The sequence below is a fragment of the Haliaeetus albicilla genome, chromosome 5 (assembly GCF_947461875.1).
Source record: "Haliaeetus albicilla chromosome 5, bHalAlb1.1, whole genome shotgun sequence".
Lineage (NCBI taxonomy): Eukaryota > Metazoa > Chordata > Aves > Accipitriformes > Accipitridae > Haliaeetus > Haliaeetus albicilla.
In genome coordinates, this window is record NC_091487.1 from 14,846,250 (window position 1) to 14,860,010 (window position 13,761).

Consider the following 13,761-nt stretch of genomic DNA (forward strand, 5'->3'; position numbering starts at 1 on the left):
GCACTGTGTTAGCTCTGGGGATGGATAGAGGAGTTGCGCTTGTTTTACATCTTCAGCTCGTGTTGCGATCTAAACGAAATGAAAATGAAGAGAGGTATAAAGAGAAATGGTTCCTTTGCGTTTGGTGTTTAAAACTAGTGACTGGCATTGGACTGGCAGTGGTGATCCTCACCCAGCCTTGGACCCTACTTCACACTTCCGACTTTTTTTTTTTTGAGACTGTCAGTCCCTCTGAAATGGAGGTAGCAGCACTGCCAAACACCCCAGGGAGTGCAGGGAGGGTAAAACTCTCGATATTGGGTGTGCTCAGCATATGTTTGTTTAATCATAAACATATGTAAGTCAATCTTCTTGCTAACTTGGATAATTTAGAGTGGCAGTATGGCTTATAAAACCTCTTCAGCAGAAATACCTATAGTAGAGATATTTTTGCATACCCAGTCAAGCATCGGGTATGAACCGATATAGTTCACACTGCAGATGCACACTGCAGACACCTGGAAAGTATTTGGCCCTTATCTAGGTGACCTGTCAAACCACGTATAACCATGTATTTTCTTCACTATGAAACACTAAATCTTTTCAGTATTTAATGCCCTTTAATGTCAGCTGGTCTTATAAGGAGACTTGTTAAACTAGTGTTCTCAATTATGGCATTTTAATTTAATAATAATTCAATTAAAGGTGTGTTTTTTATGGAGCATCCATGCTACCTTTATTGGTATTATTAGAGTAACCATCATAATAACAAGGAGTAATTATTTAAATGCTCATTAAAAATCGAGTGGTGGAGAAGAGAGTAACATTGGTGGAAAGACTGTAGGAACCTGACACATGTCTGTTCCTGAGTGCTACAATAAAAGGTGTCCTTTCTTTAAAGCTTGCAAGTTTCTACTTTTCCTGAACTTCTAAAGGTGCAGTAAAGCAGCATTAAAATTCCTTAACATTTTTATTGCTGCTGTTGTAACTTTGTAAAGGGAACCAGAAACATTATCTGGAAAGTATTGCTAGAGGTAAAGAATGGCAGTGGTTATGTGGACCTGACTGCAGGTCCTCACCGCAGTCTTGGCAGGGGTTATGGGTGGGTGATTAAAAAGGGGGGTGGGGTGGGGAAGTTTGTTCTCTGTTACAGCTAATGGCATTATTCAGGCATGCTGAGGGGAGGATTCGTAAGGCACTGGATGTCACTGTAGCCCAGCAGAAAATAATGAATTCTCAACAGTTCTTATCTCACACTGATTATTGTTTGATGGTATCCAAAATAACTGAGGATATTTTGAGGGAAATTTATCTCCAGGCCAAAGGCGCTCAGCATTCAGGGTATAGAAAGTAATGTACCAACTGGGCAAGGAAGATCTGCGTATCACTAAATGATACAAGTGAGACTGCAGAGGACAGATAAGTCAGGGGATTCAGGCTGCCTGGTGCAGTGGGATGAATGTCCACAGACCCAGGCTACTCTTGTTCTGGGCTGGGAAAACTGAACTGTCTTTTCTCACTGCCCCCTGTAAGGGCAGAATTTGGGAGGCAGGATCTGAATTTACCTTTGTTTTGTACTGTTCATGAAAGACAAAAAAGCTCATTATTGCTTTGACATTTTGAGTGGAACATAATCTGCCATGCAATAATGGAGGGAACACGTTTTAATATTTCTGGAAAAGACCATCGTTTGCCATAATATGCAGAAAAGGCAAGAGTATTCAGTAAGTTCATAGTTTATAATCACCTGCTTAGAGAGAAGATACTAGAGAGATTTTTAATCTACCAGATAAAAACATAACAAGATCTAACGGCTGGCAGTTCAACTCAGCAATTTGAATCAAAAAGAAGACAGGTTTTTTGATACTGAAGGTAGTCAACCATTGCCACAGACTACTCCGATGCATAGTGAACTCTCTCTCACTTGGCATTTCCAAATCAAGTTGGGAGAAAGGGGTGCTAAAAGACACGAAGTGGTTCAACTGCAAATCGCTGGACTGGATGATATCTGTATGTGAGGTGCAGACTAAACTGTTTCCTATGTTTTTCATGTACATGTATGTAGGAAAAAATATTATCATCTTAAATTTCAGGAAGAAAAAATTTAGATTAGGCATTTGGGGAACCTTCATGATGGTAAAGGAGAGAAGGAATGAGGTAGACTTTGGGAACGTTGTAGACTGTCCATCCAGGTGGCCTTTGAAGTGGGATAAATGGAGCATCTGCATGGGATAAATGGAGTAGATATGAATAGATGCATAGATATGGCGATCCTTTGGGTCAGGAATTGGACAAGGGCAGCCCTTAAGGTTTATCCCAGTCCTCTCATTCTTTAAATTCACAGTCCTTCCTAGCCTTTAAATCAATGTTTCTGAACCTATAGACCCGTGTCTCAGTAGGATCCAGCCCTACAAACCTGTCTCATGTCTGAACTTCAGCAGCAGTATTTGTTTGGCTTTAGTGCAACCTTGGAGCTACTATTGACTGCTCGGGGCTTGTGGCCTGGATGTCTCATCTCAGTACATACACCCTATCCACCAACTAATGTAAAGATAAAAGATTATACTTGAGCCCTGAAAATCATGCCTAGTTACAGACTGTAGGGTTGAATCCATGTGCAATTCATTTAACAGTATTAATAAAGTCTTGGCTTGTGCTTAACTCTAAGCACATGAATAATTTCATCACTATCCAACAGAGCACTTCAGCCTATGCTTAAGTTTCACTGATGTTGATTACTCACATGCTCAAAGTCAAGCACATGCTAAAGTGATAAAGACTGCATATGGCAAAGCCTATACAGCTAGTTGTCATAAAGCGGGTATTTAGACAGACTTCAGTGCAGGTGGCAAGGGATTAAGATAGCCATATATCAAAAGTAGCCTTATAACAAAGAGTTTTATAGTGTAGGTGCACTGCATTATTAAATATAAGGATCATTCTTGAGCAATACATGGCTGTTTCTGGGCATGTTTAAAATATTTAGCAAGTTTTTGAATATAAAAATATTTGGAGTGGATCTTCAAAGACTTTTTGACATTGTTCTGTTCCTAAAAGTGAGCATCTACACTGCTCAGGGCTACTTCTAGGCAAGATAACCATGAAGTGATAATATGGAAATGAACATTTTAATTTATTTTTTTCATTTTTTTTAAACAGGGAGTCTGAGGAGAGTCTTTCAGGGTTGTGAAAGTTAAAACATATATATACACAGGCATGCACACATGAACACTCCTGAAGCAGTCAGAGATCGGTAGCCAGGTAGCCTGCAGTCAATTTTGCCGCCGTGTTGGGGTCTCCTGAAGAGGAGTGTTAAGGAGTGTAAAAGCTAAACAAAACAAAAAGGAAGAGAAGACTCTTTTATGACTGCTAGCTTGTAAATCTTAGATCACTAATAGCACTAATTTGCTCTGTATGAAAGAAAACTAAAAAGGAGGGGGATTTACTTTCCTCACTTGAATTTCACGGAGGTGAAGTTTTGGAGAACAAAACAAAACAAAACATCTCAGTTCCATGTAACATGTAGTAGCAAGCATCCAGCCAGCTGCCATTTTGAGGGTAATTTTTTTAATCAGCCATTTCAGTTTTAGATTGGCCTTGATCCTCAGACTGCTCAGGAATTTTTCTCCTTACGTATGTGCCTTTGCTGAAGTAAACGTGTTGCTGTTGTCGTCGTCGTTGTCTAATACACAGCTGTTTTCTTCCTCCTGTCAGCTCTTGAGCTAAGCAAGGAGAATGCACGCACACACACTCACACACTTTATTTTTTTAAAGAAAAAAACCCCACAACAAAGAAGAATGCATGCTGTGACTTTAAAAATGAAAGAATCGAACAGCTGTGGGTAATAAATCGATTAATTAGAGTGGATAAAATGAAGGTGAAGGGTGCAGAGCACTCTTTAATTTGAAGATATATGACCTTGTAAGATGCTGCACTTCATTTGCTATTAGATCACACTTCGGAAGGGGCTTTATTAAAATCTGTTCTAGGGTGAGCTGAGGTAAAACATATTGTTAAAAAAAGCTTTTGACAGAGTATGTTATATACTTTAGTCTGCTTCAGTGATTTCTGTCACTTTTTATACTACACATGTTGCCGTGCAAGAAAGTTAAAGGTCTAGACATTTTCATCATATTTCTGTAAGAAACAGAAATTTAAATATTTGAAGTAATAATGGGAGCATTTACTGTTGCTTTGGCTGCAGAGCTGACATAAAATTCCCTAACTGCCTCAGCGCTGAGTAGAGTTTTAAGGGATAATGTATCAGTTCCTTTCTGTGATTGTATGTGGCTTTCATTACTGTCAATAGCAGTTACGGGCACTTTTTCCAAGCCGAGTACAGTTCCCAAACTTGTGTTTTTTCTAATAGCGGTTGTTAGAGATTAATCAAAGCAACCGAGTCTGTCCCGTACGACGCAGCGTGCAGGGCCGGGGCACAGGGGCCATGTCAGCCAGGCAGAAATGCCCGCTGTGTTGTGTACTTTTTTTCTTGGCTGTGAAGAGCCGCCTTCTCTGAAATCGGGGTCTGAAGATGCTATCCACAGCAATAGCCCTACTAAATCAATAGGAGCGTGAGGAGCTGCACCACATTTATCACCTACCTTTGTAAATAAGTCTCAATCTGATAGATGCTTTTTCCTTTACGCTTTTATGGATGTTCATTGGGTGATAAGATTAGATAGACTGACAGGCTGATAGGTAGGCACATAATCTTCTAGCCTCCTTGTCTAAGGTTTTGTAGGTTTTGTTAGCAGCCGCCATTCCTGCAACAGCCAGAAGAGGGGAATTCAGTCAGCAGCAATCCTGCTTTGCCTGGTGTGCCCGAGTTCAATTTTTTTCTTTTTTTTTTTTTTGACTGCTATGAGTCAGTCCTCCTCTTTACAACGGTAGTTTCAATAATACGGTTCTGTTCGCCTTATAAATTTTCATTTTCAAGCTCAAGCAATAGGCTTTTATGAATTGCAGTCTCCTCAGTCTAGAAAGGGGTTGTGTAGTTGAGCTTTGGACCTGAGCTCCTGTGGAGGGGCTGGGATCGGGCCTCCTTTGAGTCGTTATGCGGATACGGGTCAGGCGGGAAGCTTGGCTCAGGCTTTGAACTTTCAGGAAGTTTAGTGCCTTTAGGTGCAGTGGGGCCACTGCTAGCCAAAATATCTGCTTTCATAAACAAACAAACAAGCAAGAAATTAATTTTAGATTTTCCAAAATGGGTAGTTGTTTTTTCAGGAAACCTCCCCCTCATTTAAAAAAAACCAACAACAAAACAAATCCTGGATTGTGATTTTCAGGCTGACACATATTTATGAATTTATCAGAGTCTTGCAGAGGCACTGAAAAAAGAAGGGCGGCTGGGGGGGGGGCGGGGGGGAAGTGCTTTTTGAAGATAGCACAAAGTTTATATCGTGCCCAGGACTGGAATTTTCTAGCTAGCAAAATTATGACTGTAGTGCAGACTTGTCCACACCTGTCCTTTATGTAAAGCTGAATCAAGGTTAAAGGAATGCTTTCCACCTTTATGCAGTCGTTCAAAGAGGCTAGAAAGGCAAACAGAACAATGTTTTTGGCTCCGGTGAGCATTTCTGCATTGGAGGGCAGGCTCAGGCTCAGAAATTCTTGGGACCCAGTTCAAGCACGGCCCAACGTTTGTTACTGTTAATTGCAACTGTGCTGTCGGCTTTGATTACCGGATGTTTCATTTGAGTGGCTTCTTGGTGTTTTGGCAAAAAGAAAGTCAAAGTGGTTTATGCAAGGGTACGCTTTCCAAGCTCCTGTTGACTTGAATAGGACTTGTGCAGCTAAATACCTACGTAGTATTTTAAAAATGGAAGTGCTGGCATGACTGAAGCATGTATAAATTAAATTCAGCAAGATCTCAGGGGACTGCTGCATGAAGTATACAAAAATATAAAATGAAAGAGTGAACATGACACTGAAGCTTCTTGCAGGTGCCTTGTAAAACCTACCACACAGCATTTTCTTTGTTTTTTGTCTGTAGTCATAAATCCCTTGAAACAAGTTCCTTTTTGTGGAATAAACACGTGAAAGGATTTGGATCCTTATGCATCATAAAGGAAGGTTTTATTTGTAAGTTAGAGGATATAAACGTATATAGCACCAATGCGTATGTGTGATATTTGTCATACATGTTAAGTGAATAAGTGTGGTGAGTAAATGTGCTGTTCAACAATTTATATCAGTCAATACATTGCAATTAAGTCCTTCTTTCAGAAATGCCAAGGAGGAAATGTGTTAGCAAAATAAAGTGCATGCCAACTGTATTTAAATGTTCTCCGCTGTATTATTTTTTGAGTGTTCTTTCTGTTTTTCTTTTATAGGTAAAGATGAGCCTTCAAGCTATATTTGCACAACATGCAAGCAGCCTTTTAATAGTGCTTGGTTCTTGCTTCAGCATGCCCAGAACACACATGGATTCCGCATCTACCTGGAAACAAGCCCTTCAAACAGTTCCCTTACTCCACGCATCACCATCCCTCCTCCTCTGGGACCGGAGACTGTTGCACAGTCCCCGCTGATGAATTTCCTTGGAGACAACAACCCTTTCAATCTTTTGCGGATGACAGGACCCATCTTGCGCGAACACCCTGGCTTTGGTGAGGGTCGGCTCCCAAACACGCCTCCACTGTTCAGCCCACCGCCTCGTCATCATCTGGATCCACATCGCCTTAGTGCCGAAGAAATGGGGTTAGTTGCCCAGCATCCCAGTGCCTTTGACAGAGTTATGCGTTTAAACCCCATGGCAATTGAGTCCCCAGCGATGGATTTCTCCAGAAGGCTTCGAGAGCTGGCAGGAAACAGTTCCACCCCTCCGCCAGTCTCACCCAGTCGCACCAACCCTATGCATCGCCTGTTGAATCCTTTCCAGCCGAGTCCGAAATCACCTTTTTTGAGCACCCCACCACTGCCCCCCATGCCCCCCAGCAGCACTACGCCTCCCCAGCCTCAGGCCAAGAGCAAGTCCTGTGAATTTTGTGGGAAAACATTCAAGTTCCAGAGTAACCTTATCGTGCACCGGCGCAGTCACACAGGAGAAAAGCCCTACAAGTGTCAGCTCTGTGACCACGCTTGCTCCCAGGCCAGCAAGCTAAAACGCCACATGAAAACGCATATGCATAAAGCTGGCTCCATGACGGGCAGGTCAGACGATGGACTATCCACCACTAGCTCCCCAGAGCCGGGCACAAGCGAGCTCACTGGAGAGGGACTGAAATCCAGTGAGGCAGATTTCAGGAACGAGAGCGATCCTTCCCTGGGCCATGACAATGAAGAAGAGGAAGAGGAGGAGGAGGAGGAAGAGGAGCTCGAAAATGAGAGCCGGCCAGAGTCGAGCTTCAGTATGGACTCAGAGCTGAGTCGTAACCGAGAAAACGGCTCCAAGTCGCTGCCGGATGAGAAATCCCTCGTCCTGGGAAAAGTCATCGAGAATGTAAGTCTAGGTGCCATCCAGCAATATAACGACATGCTAGCTGAAAAACAGAAGAGGAGTAGCTTCATGAAAAGGTCTTCTGACCAGCGAGACTTGTGTCCCCGAGACCTCTGTCAGAGAGATCCAGGCGACGAGGACTCAGTGGTGGGAGAGCTGGACCGCACTGAGGAAGGGACGGTCAACGGAAGAAACTTTGGCCCTGGTGAACCCTTCCCAAACTTGTTCCCCCGCAAGCCGACGCCTATCACGAGCCCCAGTTTAAACAATTCCTCTAAAAGAATAAAGGTAGAGAAAGATTTGGACTTGCCACCAGCAACGATAATACCTTCCGAAAACGTTTACTCCCAGTGGCTGGTAGGGTACGCAGCATCGCGGCACTTCATGAAGGATCCGTTCCTCGGATTCACAGACTCCCGACAATCCCCCTTCGCGACCTCTTCCGAGCACTCGTCGGAGAACGGGAGCCTGCGTTTCTCCACCCCGCCAGGGGACATGCTGGACGGGGGGCTCTCAGGGCGCAGCGGCACGGCGAGCGGAGGCAGCACCCCCCACATCAGTGGCCCCGGCCCCGGGCGACCCAGTTCGAAGGAAGGGCGCAGGAGCGATACATGTGAGTACTGTGGCAAGGTCTTTAAGAACTGCAGCAATTTGACGGTGCACCGTCGGAGCCACACTGGAGAGCGGCCTTACAAATGCGAGCTCTGCAACTATGCATGTGCCCAGAGCAGTAAGCTGACGCGCCATATGAAAACGCATGGCCAGATAGGGAAGGAGGTCTACCGCTGCGACATTTGCCAGATGCCCTTCAGTGTTTACAGCACCCTGGAGAAACACATGAAAAAGTGGCATGGAGAACATTTGCTGACAAATGACGTCAAAATTGAGCAGGCAGAAAGAAGCTAAGGCCCCCCACCCCCCCCGCCCCCGCTAGGTTAAATTTCAGGGGTCTAGGTAACATTTTATTTGTACAGTTTAACTATTGCCAACTGAGAAAAGATGACCTAACTTGCCTCCGTAAACATAACTTAGCATAACTATGGTAGGTGCCAGACTTTGGCACTTAAATATAACCTGTGTCTACAAAGTTCTATTAAACCCGAGGGTTGATTAAGGCAGTAAAAATTGTGGAGCCTTTTAACTGTGCAATAATTTCTGTATTTATTGGGTTTTTGTAATTTTTTGGCATGTGCAGGTACTTTTTTTTATTCTTTCTGTTTAAATTTCTTTTAAAATTTTGTTGGGTATCCCTGTTTAATTTTACCCAGTCGTAGCCTGAGATTACTTGCATTGTAGGGGAGAAACATATCTTTTAAAATTATAATTTTTGGGCCGCTGCTTTGTTGAAATTTAAGCTAAGTGTGTGTAATTTCTTGTGAAGAAGCCAGCATTTGAACAGAAATCTTCCTTTTTTTTTTTTTTTTCTTTCTTTTTTCTTCCCTTTCCTCTTCTTAAGTAACCTTGAAGATTAGGGAAAACAAAATTATACGGCGGATAACAATCTTTAAAATTAGCACTTTCTTTTGCAATTGGATCAAACATGTAGCACTGACAATGTTGCTGACGATAGAGGCCTTTTCTAGGTGGATTTCATCACTAAAGTTATGACAACAAAAAAGACATAGGCGTAGAAGGCAGCTACATTCCAAAATCAGAAATGTTCTTAATTGTGCATTACTATCAGATAGTTCCTTCCTGTTGTTAAAAGCTATGGCAACATAATGGTGCCATTTTGTCACTTTTGGGGGTGTCTTTCCCACCCTCTTCCCCTCCTGCCACTCTTCCCAGAGACAGTGAAAGTACATCTTGAGTATTGTAATATTCTTTTCGAACCTTGGAGGAGCCAAATGCCATCTTTTTTTCTTTTTAAACTGCAAAATCATAAATTTGAGTTCAGGACATCTACTTTAGTCCAGAGTTGTTGTAGTCAAAATAATTACTAGAGGATGGGAAAGTGTGAATTTCTCAATGAAAAGCCTCAACGCATAGGCATTTGGTTTATGAATAGAAACATTAGAACTATCTTATATGATGTACAATGATGTTATTATAAGGAAGGGAAAAACAAATTCTAGTTTATTTACCTGTCTGGGCAAGATTCTGCTCCTACTGAAGTCGGTAAGAGTTTTCCCCTTGGCTTAATGAGGAACAGAATGGGATTGTATTCAGATAAAAGCATTACGACAGAAAAAAGTAAAGAAAAGAAAAATGCACCTGCTCTACTTTCAAATTCCAAATTTTTTAAAGCCTTTTATGACTAATATTAGCAAACAGTGGAGAATTATGGTTAGAGATTTTAATTATGTTGACCCGCACTTTAAAGCTTTTGTTTGTGGTTAAGAGAAAAATGGCTTCTCAACAAGAAATTACATCATATTCTTCTACTTGGCCCAAAGGTGGGTTAAACTGTAAGGGAACAGCTGAGATTAAGTGTCAGTGTTGCTAAGCATGGCATTCACAATACTGGCACTATAAAGAAAAATAAATAAAAATAATTTATTGGACAGTTTTTCTACTGCCATTCAATTTGACGTGAGTGCCTTGAAAACTGATCTTCCTATTTGAGTCTCTTGAGACAAATGCAAAACGTTTTTGTGAAATGAAAAGACTTTTAAAAAAAAAAAGTAAAACAAGAAAAGTACATTCTTTAGAAAAAAAGAGCCACATTTACTTAAAAAAAAAAATTACTGGTTGAAGATAGTGGACATGAAAATGCCATAAGACCCAATCAAATGAAGATGTATACCCAGCACAACTTCGGACATCCATTAGCTGAATTATTCTCAGCCTTTTTTTTTTTTCAGGACAACGCTGCTTAGGAAATGGAATGGAAATGATTTACTGCTGAATTAAAACTCAAATGACACAAATTACAAGTTGTTATCATTGAATGAGAAAAAACAATTCAGGAACAACGGCTAATTTTTTTTTTAAAGTTAAATTTAGTGCACTCTGTCTTAAAATACGTTTACAGTATTGAATACATACAAGGGTAAAAAAGAAATTGTGTGTATGTGTGTTTGAGCAATCTTTTTTTTTTCAAAGTTTGCTTAATAGGTTATTAAAAAAAATGCCATAATGGCCATGTGTATATTGTTTTCTTTTGGTGACGGGGTTTTAGTATATATTATATATATTAAAATTTCTTGATTACTGTAAAAGTGGACCAGTATTTGTAATAATGGAGAATGCCTGGGCATTTTACAAAACCAGAAAGAAAAAAAAAAAAATCCCTTTTCTTTTTTCCTTGAAAATGTTGCAGTAAAATTTAAATGGTGGGTCTATAAATTTGTTCTTGTCACTGTAACTGTAAAGTCTTGAGTTTTAGTAAATTTTTTTCTGCCTTGGGTGTTGAATTTTTATTTCAAAAAATGTATAGAATCTTGTATTTGGGGATTAAAAGGTGATTGCTACACCATGTAGAAAAAGTATGTAGAAAAAAGTGCTTAATATTGTTATTGCTTTGCAGAAAAAAAAATCACGTTTCTGACCTGTACCTATTTTTCTCTTTTTTTCTCCCCTTCCCCCCTTCCCTTCCCCTTCTGGAATGGATATTGATATTGGTTGATTCATATGATGTAGGCACTTGCTGTATTTTTACTGAAGCTTGTAATTTTTTAACTGTACGCTTGTCCTTTTAAAGGGATTTAATGTACCTTTTTGTTAGTGAATTTGGAAATAAAAATAAAAACAAACAAACAGGCTGCCATAATATATTTTTTTAATTTGGCAGGATAAAATATTGCAAAAATAAAAAAAAATTTGTATGTGAAGTCCTTATTGTACAGGAAAAAAGGGGGTTGTTAGACGACCTTTGAGTAAAAGAAACAAAACAAAATAATTAAGTGCTTTTTTATTTTTAATTTTTTTGTTGTTGTTGTTCACAGATAATTTTAGTTGTATATATTTTTTTTTTGTCAGAAATGGCCTACAAAAAAGTGCTGTTCCCACAGGGCTCTAAATAACTTCAAAGTTGCCTGGACCCCTTGCATCAAGGTTTTACCAGGTATGGTTGAACCAGGCTGGATGGTTATTGCCTATTCATGTGAAATGAAATTCTGTTCCCGAAAAGGTGTCTGGGGTGACATCCCACAGCTTCCCCGCAGATTTGAGAGAGAGAGAGGAGATTTTTTCCGCCCCTTCTAAACACGAAGATGTCCAACACATCTTCCCTGTCCTGGCCACCCCCCACCTCACTGCTCCCCACACCCTGCCACCGTCCTCTGGAAGAAAGTCGTTTTATAGCAAAAAGTGAGAGCTGTTGCTTCCACTTCGACACAAAATGGTAAAAATGGTCTGCTGTTGGTACAGCTGTAACCAGGTTGAAGTAAAATTGGTCCAGGCACAGCCCTCCTCTTCCCTGTCAGAACAGGACCTACTCCGTGTACAGGTCTTGCCAGTCCATGTTTTTAGCTGCTTTGCTGCTGTTCACTCCTAATTGTACATTCCATAAATTTCTGAATGTTTGAGGGACTGGGATGAAATCCTGTGCCTTTTGATTTCTCTCTTCTTTGCTTTTCTTTCTCTCTCTCTCTCTCACGCTCTCTCCCTTTTGGGTCGAGGGGAAGACAGGTGGCAGAAGAGGCACTGAAGCTCTAGTGAAGGGGAGAAGGAGAAAATGCTCACCGCTCTTGCAGGAAGTGACGGTAAAACTTAAAACAAAAACAACAACAAAAAAAACCATTGCCATGCCAAATTCTTCTGCTGCTTTCATCGGTGTAGAACTGCTGGAGCAATTGGAGAGGCATGGGTGTGACAGCAGGGAGAATTTGGTCCAGCTACCTAACAGATAGATATATGTCTTCCTGGCTTGAACAACGTACCCTTAAGACTTCTGGACAAATTCTGGATCTCAATTAAACTGATATAAATCAAGAATTATTCATCACTCTTAGTCCTGGATTACTCCAGTGTAGCTGAGGCTGGAATTTGGTCCCTTAAAGGCACATTTTCACTTTTTGGTGAAAATTCAGATCTCTGGCGTTAGTATAAATCCAGAGTCATGTCACAGAACTCAGCAGAATCCCTTGGACATGCATCAGTGTAATGAAGATCAGAAGTTAACGGCATATTTTCAGTCCACAATTTGTTGATTTAAGAAAGAAATTCACCTTTCATTTTAGTGTAAGTTGTTCAGGAGCTCCAGTCTCCCTGTTGTTCTTAATTATCCAGGATAGCTAACACCAGCAGTTGTCTAATTTTGTGACTTAGATCACTGAAACTAACAATAAGTCACCCAAAAGCACAAGGGTTGTGTTTCTGCAGACTGTAGTGATAATGAAATGGCCCTCCTTTTCTTCTTGCTTAGAAGAACTGTAGTTTACTAGGCCATAAGCACAATATAACATAGACATAAAATAGCTAGAATGCTGCCATAGTTCTTTTCACAATTTAAATAGTTTTTTTTATTATTATTTTAAGGTTGAATTTATTACTTTTATTGTGTCTAGTCCTGCTGCCTTTGAAGTCCAGAGCAAAACTCCAGTCAAATCCCTTGGCAACAGGACAGGTCCGAGAACCTGGTTTTAGAAAGAAAAATACTGATTTTTAAGGAAAGGGTCAAAAAATCAGCATTTCATCCCAGTCCTATGTAAAAGACAGTCCAAGGTTTTGTTTATCACAGGCAAACTCATTTTTATGGTGCTCTTTGTATTTTAGAACTGCAAAGCAAAGTAACGTTGATTTAAGTTGTTTGCATTTGTACCGGCAAGGCAAAATATTTTTATTACCTTTTTCTATTACTTATTGTATGAGCTTTTGTTGTTTACTTGGAGGTTTTGTCTTTTACTACAAGTTTGGAACTATTTATTATTGCTTGGTATTTGTGCTCTGTTTAAAAAACGAGAGCACTTTTTTTTTTATTATGGATAAAATGTTGAGATGGCTGGAGGTCATTTCAATATGGCTTAGTGAAATATTTATTGTTCCTTTTATTCTCTGTACAAGATTTTTGGCCTCTTTTTTTTCCCTTATTGTCACAATGTTGAGTTCAGCATGTGTCTACCATTTCATTTGTACGCTCGTTCAAAACAACGTTTGTTCCAGTTTCAAGTTATAAAAATAAATTGGACATTTGACTTGATCTCCAAATCTTGTCTTTCTTGTTTTTTTGAAATTGAGGGGTGGGAAAGGGTAAAAAGAAGGGAGTGAGAAGTTGAAGCTTCAGTACAGATGATAGAGCTTGTGCTGTATTTTCTGTCGATTCTCGTGGGAGTCGATCGGGAGAGAATTCTTGTTTGGGGAGGACACGTGAGCACCTGCATGATGCTAAGCAGATGCTCAAGTCCTGCTTACATCTCTTGAACTTAAATATAATGTCAAGTATTTCCTGAGTAGGGGTATT

General features: G+C 40.5%; 1 protein-coding gene across 4 annotated transcripts in view; it reads left to right on the top strand.

Annotated features, from left to right (window-relative positions):
* Window positions 1-13,508, top strand: part of BCL11B (BCL11 transcription factor B) — a 97,317-nt gene extending 83,809 nt beyond the window's left edge. For all 4 annotated transcript variants that reach the window (XM_069783512.1, XM_069783513.1, XM_069783514.1 and 1 more), the window contains one exon: window positions 6,313-13,508. In XM_069783512.1, the coding sequence (XP_069639613.1) occupies window positions 6,313-8,324 (2,012 nt within the window). In that variant the 3' untranslated portion in view covers window positions 8,325-13,508. The remainder of the gene's footprint in view (window positions 1-6,312) is intronic.
* The last annotated feature ends 253 nt before the right edge of the window (window positions 13,509-13,761 follow it).